General features: G+C 38.4%; 1 protein-coding gene across 1 annotated transcript in view; it reads right to left on the bottom strand.

Moving 5' to 3' along the window:
* Positions 1-8,877: 8,877 nt before the first annotated feature.
* LOC18053044 (beta-glucosidase 24) overlaps positions 8,878-14,352 on the bottom strand; it is a 7,537-nt gene continuing 2,062 nt past the window's right edge. The window contains exons 3-13 of the mRNA XM_024191760.1: positions 13,205-13,263; positions 13,045-13,120; positions 12,835-12,912; positions 12,479-12,566; positions 12,037-12,292; positions 11,412-11,527; positions 9,962-10,179; positions 9,848-9,879; positions 9,620-9,722; positions 9,187-9,295; positions 8,878-9,046 (exon numbers count right to left, since the gene is read on the bottom strand). Coding sequence (XP_024047528.1) covers positions 8,878-9,046; positions 9,187-9,295; positions 9,620-9,722; positions 9,848-9,879; positions 9,962-10,179; positions 11,412-11,527; positions 12,037-12,292; positions 12,479-12,566; positions 12,835-12,912; positions 13,045-13,120; positions 13,205-13,263 — 1,304 coding nt within the window. The remainder of the gene's footprint in view (positions 9,047-9,186; positions 9,296-9,619; positions 9,723-9,847; positions 9,880-9,961; positions 10,180-11,411; positions 11,528-12,036; positions 12,293-12,478; positions 12,567-12,834; positions 12,913-13,044; positions 13,121-13,204; positions 13,264-14,352) is intronic.

Raw genomic sequence — 14,352 nt, 5'->3', positions numbered from 1 at the left:
TGCTTCTTAAGTTGTCTTGAAGCATAAGCCACTACCTTCCCATGCTGCATTAGCACACAACCCAATCCTTGCCTGGATGCATCACTGTATACTACAAACCCTTCATTACCCGATGGAAGTGTAAGAACTGGTGCTGAAGTAAGACATGCCTTGAGTTCTTGAAAACTCTTTTCACAATCATCATCCCACTGGAACTTAGCATTCTTTCTGGTTAACCTTGTCAGAGGAATAGCAATCTTGGAGAATCCTTCCACAAATCTCCGATAATAGCCAACTAATCCAAGGAAACTTCGAACTTCAGTCACATTTGTAGGCCGTTCCCAATTTACAACTGCTTCGATCTTTTGAGGATCAACATAAATTCCTTCAGCTGATATCACATGGCCTAGAAATACTACTTTATCCAACCAGAACTCACACTTGCTGAACTTAGCGTACAATTTCTTTTGTCTTAAAGTCTGTAAAACAGTCCGCAAGTGCTCCTCATGTTCTTCCTGACTCCGAGAATACACTAAAATATTGTCAATAAACACAATCACAAATCGATCCAGATAAGGGCGGAATACCCTATTCATAAGATCCATAAAAGCTGCTGGGGCATTAGTCAACCCAAATGGCATCACCAAAAACTCATAATGTCCATAACGAGTTCTGAATGCTGTTTTAGGAACATCGGCCTCTTTAATTCTAAGCTGATGATATCCCGAGCGCAAATCGATCTTAGAAAACACCTTTGCTCCCTGAAGTTGATCAAACAAGTCATCGATGCGCGAAAGTGGATATTTATTACGCACTGTAACTTTATTCAACTGCCTATAGTCAATGCAGAGTCTAAGAGTACCATCCTTTTTCTTAACAAACAACACCGGAGCTCCCCACGGAGATACACTAGGTCTAATAAACTCTTTATCCACCAATTCTTGCAGTTGAATCTTAAGTTCCTTTAATTCAGCTGGAGCCATCCTATATGGTGCTATAGATATAGGAGTCGTCCCAGGGACTAAATCAATAGAAAACTCAATCTCTCTATGAGGTGGCATCCCCGGAAGTTCATCTGGAAATACATCTGAAAACTCTTGGACTACTGGAATATCCTCCAATCTCAACTCCCGAACTCCAGTGACTATTACGTATGCCAGATAAGCCGAGCAACCTTTTCTTAGTAAGCGTCTTGCATCAATGACTGATATGACACATGAGGGTAAAACTCTACGCTCACCATAAAATTTCACCTCAATTTCTCCTGGCATGTTGAACACAACTTCTTTTTTAAAACAATCCACTGTAGCATGGTGAGACACAAGCCAATCCATGCCCAAAATAGCATCGAAATCTCGAATATCTAGAATAATCAAATTCGCCTTAAATTCATGCTCGCCCAATCGAATCATGTTATCTCGATACACCTTCTCGGCAAGCAGTGACCCTCCAGTAGGTGTACTAACAACTAAACCATAATCCAGCAATTCAGGCTCTCTCTCTAGATGCATACTAAATGTGCAAGAAACAAAAGAATGTGTGGATCCAGGATCAATAAGAATATGAGCATCATGGCCAAAGATAGATAATGTACCCAGAATAACTTCTGGTGTAGCATGAGCCTCCTGCTGTGTCAAGGCAAAAACTCGAGCCTGAGTACGAGGTCGACCAGGTTGACCTCTCTGACTTGGAAAAGTGGCCTGACTCCTCGATGTAGAACCCCCTGTCTGCATACCCCTCTAACCCTGAATTGGTCCAACATGAGATTGATATTGTGGGGCTGTCCCTCGAGCAGAACTGTCACCCTAAGATAAAGTAGGGCAGAATCTCTTAATATGTCCAGGTTGTCCACATAAATAACACACATTGTCTCCGATACGGCACTGGCCCTGATGGTTCCTACCACACGTAGGGGCAAGGAGTCTGCTGTATACTCCTACGGGGTCCTCCGCTATTCTTGTCATACTGCCCTTGAGTCCTAACGTTACTCCCCACTGAAGGCTGCGCCGAACTGTAACTGGCGGATTGTCTCTTATCTCCCCTGCTACTCATACTCTGATTCCTTTGCACACCAGCAGAGTAATTTGTATACGTGCCTCTCTTCGGCGGCCTGCTGCTCGAGCCACCCTCTGTCCAACTCTGGCTACATTTCTGCTTCAGAGCCTGAACTCTACGTCCCTCAGAGATACTGTGCTTTACTCTCTTAGCTGCCTCAACTACCTCAATGAACTCAGTGTACTGTGATGCCGTCACAGTCGTACGAATCTCAAATCGGAGACCCTCCTCAAAACGCTTACATCTCTCCCTCTCATCACCAACTGCTGAAATGACAAATCTAGAAAGATCCAAAAATTTCTTCTCATACTCTTCCACTGACATAGCTCCTTGAACCAATCGAAGGAATTCACTCCGTTTAATATCCTGATACACAGCCGGAAAATAATGATCATAGAATTCCTTACGAAAAATAGCCCATGTAAGCGCAGCATGCCTTTGGTATCTTCGCTATATTGTTTGCCACCAATGATAAGCCCTATCCTCGAGCAGAAAAGTGGCAAATGAAAGGCTATCCTCCTCTGAGCATCTCATCACATCAAAAATACGTTCTAACTTGATAAGCCACGACTCTGCCTCAGGTGGATCACCAGAACCATTAAAACTCTTTGCCCCTAAACTTCGAACACGCTCGACAGTGTTCACTTGATCGACATGCGGCTGAGCCTGATTCTGAACCACTGTAGTCACAATCTGAGCTAATCTATCAATGGACTGCTCAATGTTCGGAGCATTTCCTGGTGCCTGTTGCACAACCTCGTGCGTCGAAGACTCAACTATTCCCTCGTCAACGGGATCATTTTCCCCTGCAGGTACATCTCCTGGAGTCAACCCAGCTACTAGTCTAGTACGGCCACGACCACGTCCACGTCCGCGGCCACGTCTACTGCTACGACGAATCATGATGGTGCCTACAAAATATTAAGTCCGTCTTTAATAATCAAAACTTATTCTCTTTACGACAGTAAAGTCTACAGAATCTAAAACCATGCTCTGATACCAACTGAAACGACCTGCCCCGCAACTCCCCAGGGCGAGTCTATCTAAACTCGTAAAATCGAAACTATTCTATAAAAATTTCGGCAGAGTCTCCCTTAAAAATAAAACATATCCAATCCTGCAATTTACAAATCAACACTCCCAAAATAATTCAATATCCAACCATCCTCCATAATCAACTTCTCAAATCAACATATCCATTTCCAGCATCCCTGGTGGTCGTGGTTGGTCAGAAATTGTTGCTGGAGATGTGAGGAACCAGTTCCAAGTGGTGGCGCGTCACAAACCCGGCGGAATCAACGGCGACGGAAAAGGATCTTGGCCGCGACTTTCGAGCTCAAATCGGCGGCGTTCTGGTCGGTTTTCGGCGACGAAGACCACGGGGATACGACGGTCGGCTTCCAAGCTTCAGATCGGTACCAACCACGACCGGTAAGGTGGCCGGAATTAGGAGATCCGTTTGGGTCAATATTGCGGGTCCGGTTCGGGTTTTCGGGTCAACGGGTCAAAATTCCTCTCTCTCTCTCTCTCTCTTTCACGGGTTCTCTCACTTTGTTTTTTAATTAAAAAATAGTTCCCCTTCACCAATTATACAATCCAACCCTTTTTTTTTTTTAAGCTTAATACAAATTAAGCTCAATTCGGACCCGTAATGAAAATAAAATCCGACCATTGGTGCGTGTAATCGCGCTCAATTTATTTCAATAAATTTTCGTGACGAATTTAAAAATCATAAGCGAAGAGGAAAAATTAAATCGCACTCTTAATTAAGAAATCCGAAGTGCATATGTTACAAAAACTACAAGAATTTCAATTGAATACTTACTTGCAGTTGTGGCTGTATCATACCCATGTTGTCTAAGTAGTCTAAATTCAAGAGCCACGTCATATAAACTTTCTTGTTTCTGTAGATTGTTGTTTCTGTAAATCGCATTTCGTAATTTTTTAATTTCGTCTCCAAAGTGATATGATACTCCAAGTCTTTGCAAAGCGTCTCTGAGCTCAAACTGATGTAAAGGATCCATAACCACAGCTTTATCAAGCATCGCCCTCACATCTGCCTTGAGCTCTTCGATTCGTTTGGCATATGATTTTCCCTGCATGATCATATAATTAATAGACAATAAATCAACTTTTGGGGCAAGCACAAATAATTAAATCAACAGTAACTGAGTTATATACATACCCCATATTCACTTCTCAAAGATTGAATATACTAATAGTCCCATATTGAAGGCTTGTAACCGGCAGATTGTCTAATAATAGAACTTTGGGCAGAAACCAGGCATTGCACTTGAAAAGGAGTAAAATGACAGCTGCGGGGTAATCCAAGGGAGATATGATTTCTATGCAACAACTTGGTGAAACTGCATGAAGACAGTGAAAGCATGTGAAGAACCATTTTCAAGTCTAATTAATTGCTAGAAAGCAAGAAACAGAAAGTAGTATTTGAAGCAATTTGTGGTGTATATATAGAAGAATGCTACTTGAGGGACAAAAGTGCTGAAAGAACTAGGGCCGACAAAAATAAGGTGAAATCAGCGTCAGTTTATCCTATTTTTCAATTGAGTTAGTACAAACTAAATCGGTCTTAACATTGATTCTATTAGTGTCTATCAATTTTTTTATTTTTTTCCTGTTTGAACGTCATTGCTTATATGTATATTAGCAATGGGATACAAACTGATGTGTAAATATATTCTTGGTTAGATAAAAACATATAAATATGTAATTAATAAAGTAGGTAGTTATAGAAATCACCCAACCAATTATATATCAATACGTCAATTTATTACTCTTACTCTTTATTACAATGTCTAGTAAGATTAGAATTCTTTCAATCTTTAATTTGAATAAATATATTTATATACTGTTTGAGGGAAATACTCCGACGAGACCAGACGTGATGAGCAGATGTTTGATGGCAGAAGTCTGCGAGCAGGTGTGTCCTGTAAGAGCCAGGTAGTAGGGGAACAGGGGCAGGAATATCCTGCTCATCCACGAGCACGTCATCCGCGAGGCCAATTTCCTGTAAGAAGCATAAAGTCATTCCTGCTGTATTCTTGCTAAGGGTTTATTCGAGGAGACCCGGTCAACGACAGTTGGCGAGGCATGCTCTCCAGCCCGAGAATCTAGGCACGAAGGCCACGCAACCACCCACGACTATGGAAATGGGGAATCCACGTTCGAGAGGTGGGAGGATAACGGGCGTAGACTGCGGAAAACTGGGATTCAGAGGAAGCCTATAAAAAGGTAGCCAACGAAGGTAAAAGGGTTAGCAATTTTGAGATTAGAAGAGAGATAAAAGCAATTCTAAAAGAGAGAAAACAACCTAACAGCCATAAGATTTGTGGCAAGCGCTCCCCGAACCTTCATATCTGACTTGAGCGTCGGAGGGTTTGCGCCGGGAAAACAACCGGCGTACTCTGACCTGTCTGTGTGCGCAGGAACCTCTGAAGAAGAAGCTTTACGAGGAGAGATCCTGGTCGTGGTGAAGTTGATCGAGCAGAGACCCTGGTCGTAGAACGAGGACAACCAGAATCTCGCATCAACATTTGGCGCCGTCTGTGGGGACCGGTACGAGAAGCCAATTTTTTGTTTCTATCAATTTTCATCTAGTGGAAGCAGATCAGAATGTTACAGTGCATAAATGAATGAGCTTGCTTAAACAATGAAGCAAAAACCTTAAATGATAGCACATTGAAGGCACACGTTTATAGAAATCAGAACAGGTCAGAAGTTAAATTTTTATTTACAAGCAATTTTTTCATAAAAATTTAATTATTTCTCTAAATCCTGCTATGTGAGATGAGGATGCCTTATATTCATTAAATTGATTGTGCTCATATTAGGGCTGACGGTATAACTTAGTTAACTTGATTTCTTGAAAGTTGCTCAATATGATAATGATTTAAGAAAAGAGAGCTAGGCTAGCATTGAGAAGTCAATCAAAGTTTACTAATAAGGTGTGCAAAGGCTCCAAAGTCTCAAAGCCTGTTTTATGGCGCGACAGGTGACCAAGAATGCCAGGATCTGGTCGACCAAGCGAAGGTGAGCAGACCACCAAAGTTCCAAAAAGTTTCTAAGGCATGCAAAGGCTCACCAAGTCTCAAAGCCTATTTATGGCGAGACCAGAAGCCAAGCGTGCCAGGATCTGCTCGACCACGAGAAGGCGAGCAGAATCCCAAGCATTGAAGAATTCACTAAGGCATGCAAAGGCTCACCAAGTCTCAAAGCCTGTTTTATGGCGAGACAGAAGCCAAGCATGCCAGGATCTGGTCGACCACGTGAAGGCGAGCAGAATCCCCAAGCATTGAAGAATTTACTAAGGCATGCAAAGGCTCACCAAGTCTCAAAGCCTGTTTATGGCGAGACCAGAAGCCAAGCGTGCCAGGATCTGGTCGACCACGAGAAGGCGAGCAGAATCCCAAGCATTGAAGAATTCACTAAGGCATGCAAAGGCTCCTCAAGTCTCAAAGCCTGTTTTATGGCGAGACAGAAGCCAAGTATGTCAGGATCTGCTCACGTGACAGAAGCCAAGCATGCCAGGATCTGCTCGACCACGTGAAGGCGAGCAGAATCCCCAAGCATTGAAGAATTCACTAAGGCATGCAAAGGCTCGTCAAGTCTCAAAGCCTGTTTTATGGCGAGACAGAAGCCAAGCATGCCAGGATCTGCTCACGTGACAGAAGCCAAGCATGCCAGGATCTGTTCGACCACGTGAAGGCGAGCAGAATCCCCAAGCATTGAAGAATTTACTAAGGCATGCAAAGGCTCACCAAGTCTCAAAGCCTGTTTATGGCGAGATCAGAAGCCAAGCGTGCCAGGATCTGGTCGACCACGAGAAGGCGAGCAGAATCCCAAGCATTGAAGAATTCACTAAGGCATGCAAAGGCTCGTCAAGTCTCAAAGCCTGTTTTATGGCGAGACAGAAGCCAAGCATGCCAGGATCTGCTCGACCAAGCGAAGGCGAGTAGACCACCAAAGTTTCCAGTCTTGATTTGTTTCACTCTCAACACTAGAAACTGGGAGACCAGTGTTTGAGGGAAATACTCCGACGAGACTAGACGTGATGAGCAGATGTTTGGTGGCAGAAGTCTGCGAGCAGGTGTGTCCTGTAAGAGCCAGGTAGCAGGGGAACAGGGGCAGGAATATCCTGCTCATCCACAAGCACGTCATCCGCGAGGCCAATTTCCTGTAAGAAGCATAAAGCCATTCCTGTTGTATTCTTGCTAAGGGTTTATTCGAGGAGACCCGGTCAACGACAGTTGGCGAGGCATGCTCTCCAGCCCGAGAATCTAGGCACGAAGGCCACGCAACCACCCACGACTACGGAAATGGGGAATCCACGTTCGAGAGGTGGGAGGATAACGGGCGTAGACTGCGGAAAACTGGGATTCAGAGGAAGCCTATAAAAAGGTAGCCAACGAGGGTAAAAGGGTTAGCAATTTTGAGATTAGAAGAGAGATAAAAGCAATTCTAAAAGAGAGAAAACAACCTAACAGCCATAAGATTTGTGGCAAGCGTTCCCCGAACCTTCATATCTGACTTGAGCGTCGGAGGGTTTGCGCCGGGAAAACAACCGGCGTACTCTGACTTGTCTGTGTGCGCAGGAACCTCTGGAGAAGAAGCTTTACGAGGAGAGATCCTAGTCGTGGTGAAGTTGATCGAGCAGAGACCCTGGTCGTAGAACGAGGACAACCAGAATCTCGCATCAACATATACAATAATCCAGAGTTAATAAATAAAAATATAATAAATAAATAATCTTTTATTGCAACGTGTAACATTAAGATTCTCTTTTCATCGAATCTTTTATTTAAATAAATATATTTATATGATTGATAGTTAATAAATAATAATATAATAAATAAATAAAAGTGCATATATAATTATTCAAATTGTGCTAACACTTCTTTAAACGAATACGCAGGTCAATGGCGTACTAATCTAAGCAATTGAAATAGTTTCAAAAGAGGAAAATTATTAGTTATTTTATTCTATTTTTTATTTCGGAGGGACTGAGATAGACGTGTCCTTCATGGATCACGATTCAAGTGCAAGTGAAGGCGTAAAAATAAAGGTGCAACTGCCAAGCGGAAGTGCTTTTTTTCCTTGTGTGTATTGAACGCCAAAATCTTTTAAGATCTTGACATTTTCATCTTCTAGGGAACAAATATATTTTTTAAAAATAAATAGATATCTTAGTTAATTACTTTCTAAATAAAAAAAAAAAAAATGGGGACACGCGTCGGTACCGCTCCCTGACAACCACCGGATGCTCGCAACACGTGTTGGTTCTCTTATTGACCACCATTTTTGTTCTTAATCACGAAAGTAATTTGGGTTCAATATTAATTACGATCATGTCATCAACATACTTTTATTTACTGGATGATGTTAGTTCTTTCATAACAGAGAAATTTAAAATGCTCTTCATTGAGCCGACACTATCTTTTAAAAGTATCTAGAATCTGAAACTTAACTGAGAGTGTTTTGAATTAGTTATAAAAAATTGGACAACTCTCAGTTTTTTAGTTAGTCCTTGACCTTGAGTAAGAAAGAATTAAACCCATTATCTTCTACAAAAGATCATAACCAACTCTCCAACGATTGGAACAAGCACTGTCTGGTAACAAGGGCCCGTGATCGTTATCTAACAAAGTAGCAAGGCTTTCTATATTAGTACAGCAATTAAATAAATCTCCGAATTACTGCAACGTAGTTATATGAATAAGTTATCTAGTATATTTGAAGAATTGAAGGCCAGAAATCCATATCCTGCGGTTTGCACGACATTCAGAGAAAAATCATGTGCTGAACATAATTAATTATCATATCCTCTTATCTTTTGAGGAATTTCTTGAACCAACGAGCAGAAAGTTTGGGGTATCTTTTTAATCCATCCTTATAATCGACGTAGTTGATGCCAAACCGCACCGTATAGCCTGCGGACCACTCAAAGTTGTCCAGCAATGACCATGCGAAGTATCCCTTTACCTTAACGCCATACCTACCAAAAATGAAAAAAAAAAAAATGTAAAGAGATGAAATAAAAAAACAGAAAATTAAAATAGAATCATGTGATAAATTCTTTAAGTTTTTTTGGCTAAGTATGGAATTAGATAGAGTAACTAGTTGTTATGCACTTACCTGATGGCTTTTTGAAGGAAATAAAGATGACGATAATAGTAATCAATCCTCATGTTGTCAACAAGGGCTTCCTCTAGTGTTAATTTGGGATCATTCACTTCATCAATCCCTACCCAAGGTAACAAAGGCAAGATTAATGTCATCAAATTTAATGAATGGGTAATTAGCTATTACATCCTTTGGTTTTATTGTGATAAACTTTATTAACCTTGAATATCTATTAAAAAAAATACTATGAGAAAATATATATAGCATAATTTTATTGGATGATGGTACAGATGATGTGTTGGGATCAAATCTTAACCCCCTAAATAATATTTACTTAACTAAAACAAATTTAGCCAAAGAACTGGCTAAGATCATTCTATAAGATATTTCTATGCCCATGTCAAGAGTACGTAAAAATTAATTATACAAAACCGTAAGATCATACCATTTTCTGTAACGTAAATGAGAGGATTATTGTACTTTCTCTTTATATAAAGCAAAAGATCCCAAATTCCTCTTGGATAGACATAGAGCCAATCCGAAGCAGCCTATACATTTAACGTATATATTATATAATTATACAATTGTATGAAACAGCTGTGAAGTTATTTCAACAAGCAAATTAAATTATGGCGTTAAATGTTGAAAATTGATCGATCAGAGCACTAAATACCTTTGGCCCAATTAGAACCCCATTACGTTCAGCTGCAAAACATAAAAATTCGATTTATTCCATGCTACAATCGAGTAACTTAAACTATTCTAGTAATTGAGATTTTGTGCTTACATAATAGATTGGCGATGGCATCTGTCAAGCAGCTTTTGGTTGCTGATCTAAGCTGAGGAGCATACGCTACGTAGCTAGAAGTATAATAGTTTAGTCCCAGGAAATCAAATGAGCCTTCGAGCATTTCGGATTGCTCTTTTGAGAATTTGGGTAATCTATCTGCCACAAGAGATTGCATGGTATGTGGATAGTTTCCATTTGTCAATGGATCCATAAACCTGGCAGAAAAAGTTAGTAATTATTTTTAGGGCTAGTGCTAATAAATCAATTCTCAACATTGGGGTAAGGTTGATTGTGTCTTCATTTCTCTTTAATTTTTTTAGATATTTTGAGATTTAACGCTAATTCTATTTCCCTTACTATTTTAGTAATTAGATATAGCCCCAAAATTGTTTAGAAACTATAAATTATACATGGTAAATAAAATCATTTTTTTTTTATATTAACTCACACATTATTGAAGTTCAGCTTTTAAAAAAGTCATTCTTGCCCTCTAAAGCTAGACCTTAGTTTCAAAATAAGTTAAAATTATATCACTAAATTGGTTATATAATTATCTTCAATAAGGGTAACTAGCACAGCACTTCCCCACCACTCTGGTGGTTTTAAATATATATATATATATATATAACTAGCTTAGCACTTTGATAATGACCCTTTTACATATCACTATGTAACATAAGATAAATAACTATCTTACAAATGTCAATTTTTAGCAATATCATGCCACATATTGCATCAGTTGGCACTACTCGTACTCGATTATCACTTCATATTCTAATCACCACAATAATTAATAAACCTACATCCGTCTGGCCAAATATTTTCTTTAATTTGTAGCCTCTTGCCCAAAGTTGCAACGGTAACTTGCATATGCTTACACAAATAATAGCCACCAAGTAAATTTAGGTTTTGGAATCTCCTGGACATATGTTGTCATCAATAGCGGACTCGTTAGTGACAACAAAATCATTCATTTCGCCTTTTTGGTGTCCATCGGATTGACGCTCTGACACTACCAAAAGTTTGGGTCTATTTATCTCTCATTTTATAATTTATATGTGTAGTCAACTCAGCGAACAAGAAACATAAAAAAGAATGGCGCTTCTTTGTTAGTTGGAGTGGTTGTGCAAACGCCATAAACCACTAAATCGAAAATGGGTATGGCTGTTTTTCCTTCCTTTTTTTTTTCTTTTTTAATCTACTTTGACTCTCATCTGCGTGTTCAAAAGCTAGGGGGCAAAATCCATATATATAACAGGTGACAGTTAATATCAAGCATCTAATGATTTAGATTAATTGGCACTATTATGTCCCCACGATTCACTATACTTTTTCTTTGATTTTGTTCAGTAATATCCTCACTTTAAGAAGATCATTAAAAAAAGAAAAAAAAAGAATTAACATATGACTATATTGAACAAATATATTATGCAATGGTAATACTTACCAACCCAACATGAAGTCTAGGGCTCTTTCCGCAGCATTTTGATGGTGCTTTGCAGAGGAGTACGGTACCATCCAGCTCGATACTAGTGTGATCCCAATCTTGCCCTTTTGAGTTGTCTGTATAATTAAACTTAGTATTCAAGTATATCATTTACAATCATCAACAGAAAAAATAAAAGTTTTGTGCCCAAAGTTCCATCAAGCTTCAAATTCATCTTTTACTACAAAGTTTAATTGATTTTAAAAAAAATAGGGGAAAACACATAATCAGAGAACTTAATAAGCCTTATTTCTCCCCCCGGAGGGGGGGGCTGAAACTAGACCTAACAGTGAATTCAATCAATAATTTTCTTTACCAAATTAAAGCCAAATTTCCTCTCATGATTAGCAGACTAGGAGTCACTTCTTATTTTACTTGGTGAAACTTTCTTAGTTCTAGCAATGCCGAAATTTTTCACAAATAAAAGATGATAAAAACTGAATTTCTTTTCAATTCTTTTTTGTGCTCACTAAGGCTAAATTTTAATTTGTACTGCATAAAATATATGAGACGCATTTTCAATTCCCATAAGAGCAAGCTTATGTAGTCACTAAAACAATATTGGAACTGTAGAGGCAAATTAAACCTGATACGTGTTCTTGTACAAATGTACTGCAGCTGCATGAGCAAGAAGGTGGTGATGTGCCACCAAATATGGCTCCACCCCGGAATCCCCACCGGTGCAATTTAATTGCTGCCAATCGGAGCATCGTCCGGGAGCCAAAGATCCGTCACCGTAACCACCTACGCTGTAAGTCCATGGCTCATTTAGTGTAATCCAATGCTTCACTCGGTCACCAAATTCTCTGAAGCAAACTTGTGCATAATCCCGAAAATCATTCCTGGAAAACAAGTGCGTCAATTTGGTGCTTAGAACATGACTGGAAGAAATATTCCCGGAATTTCAAAAAAAAAAAAATGATGGGCTTAAATTTCTTCAGTTTTCAATTTGTAAAATATATGTTTTATAGAAAATGGATCTGACACAATAATGAAAATCTTGAAAGTATAAATTTGTAAGTGCTTACACAATGCGAGGACTCAGAAAGCCACCGTATTCATCTTCTAAGGCTTGGGGTGTATCCCAGTGGAAGAGTGTTACAAAGGGCTGTATACCTACACCTCATTAATTGAAAGAATATACAAGCGAATTAAGTAATTAAATAATTCTAAGATTTGACTGAATCGTTTTAAATAATTTTTTATTTGTGCTGCCCGCCCTTGTTCGTGGAGGCAGAAAAATTAAAATTCAGTGGTCACCGCCACTTTTTTTTGTCAAAAATAAAAAATAAATAAATAAATGAAGAATGAATTATTAAAGGTTTTTAAGTCTAGTGTTTGTAAAAAATCCGTATATATGTACAAAAGATGAAATAATCCTGACCATTAGCTGTCAGCTCGTTGATGAGATTGTTGTAGAATCTGATTCCTTCCTTGTTCACGCCCCCGCTCAGCTTTCCATCTTGGGCACAATTAAGTCATAAAATTTTTAAACATGAAAATAAAAAAATAAATTAAAAAATCAAGGTTTAATATTGACATGTATCAAAGTTATAAGTAATAGGGATTATTGACGGTGTAAAGATTGCCTTACTTGGCAGTATTCTAGACCATGAGATGGAGAATCTGTAAGCATCAAGGTTCATTTCTTTTATGATTCGAACATCTTCCTGTTAAAATAGAAAAACAAAATTAATAAATTCCATCTAAAGAGTTTATCAAAATATTGAACACAAACCCTTTACCAATCACACCTTATAGCGATGATACGAATCAACAGCCACATCTCCATTGCTGCCATCTTTTATCTTATCTGCCAAATATAAGAAATTCGCCTAATTAACAGAAAACACAAAGGGCATTTCTCTTCATTTAGTAAATTAGTGATTTGTCCTTTATAATTTAGCGTCATCAAAATGATGAGGCTTTGGCTTCAAAAAGTAAACAACATTATGATGCTCAAGTTAATTTGTATCTCATAAAGTGACAACATGGCAACATCCACTAGAGAGAATTATAAGAGCTATGTGGATGAAAGTTGTCCATCTTCAACATATAATTGAATTTTTTTTATGTACAAAAGAATTTTTGATTAAATTTTCTTTCCACCTATATGATTAAAATTGGAACATTAGACCTCTTATTTCAACTCAAGAGATTTAATCAACTAAACATATAGTTATCCATAAAATTTGTTTTAACATATACAAACAAATTCCATATAGAAGAAAATTGATAAAAGTTTAATAACTTATTTTATGATCCTTTGAGATAATGTCACATTATCAATTAGTTAGGTTATGAACTTTCTAAGCCTAGAATTATCGGATTCTTTTTCTTTTTCTTTTTTTCCATTGAGAAAAAGATCGTTTAGTTATTTTTAAATTTTTATCTCAGATTATAAGGATTTGTCTAGAAACAACTAATTAAAAGTAATAAAAACAAAAAAATAAGAATGAAGTATTAGTATCAGACGTATTACTGAATCATGATGATACATTAGACCCTAGCTATTTGTCAACATGTGGCTTACAAAAATTAGGATAATTCGAAATCTGGTTTGGAGTCCATTAATGGCATGGCATCCCAAGTTGTCGAGTCATAAAACAACAAACAAGAACAGACCCTGGCTTCCACTTCCTATTGGCCAATCAATACTTCGTTCAAGATGATAAATCCCCATTGACATTATAAATCTTTCCCCATTAAATGAACAAACGTTTGTGCGACCATTCTTAAAAGTTGCCGTTTTGTCACATTCACGAACAAACAGTATGGTCCATTTTGAGAGTTAATAACTTATCCGGAATCGATGTTAGAATATTAAAATTTCGAACAAACAATCTTACGTAAAATTATTTGCAAACTTTCTTTCATGTTTGTTCGATTTTTTTTTTTTTTT

This window comes from Citrus clementina, unplaced genomic scaffold, assembly GCF_000493195.1.
Source record: "Citrus clementina cultivar Clemenules unplaced genomic scaffold, Citrus_clementina_v1.0 scaffold_2, whole genome shotgun sequence".
In the NCBI taxonomy this organism is placed as follows: Eukaryota; Viridiplantae; Streptophyta; class Magnoliopsida; order Sapindales; family Rutaceae; genus Citrus; species Citrus x clementina.
Note: the sequence above shows the minus strand (reverse complement) of the source record. Positions and strands in the feature narration are given on the sequence as shown.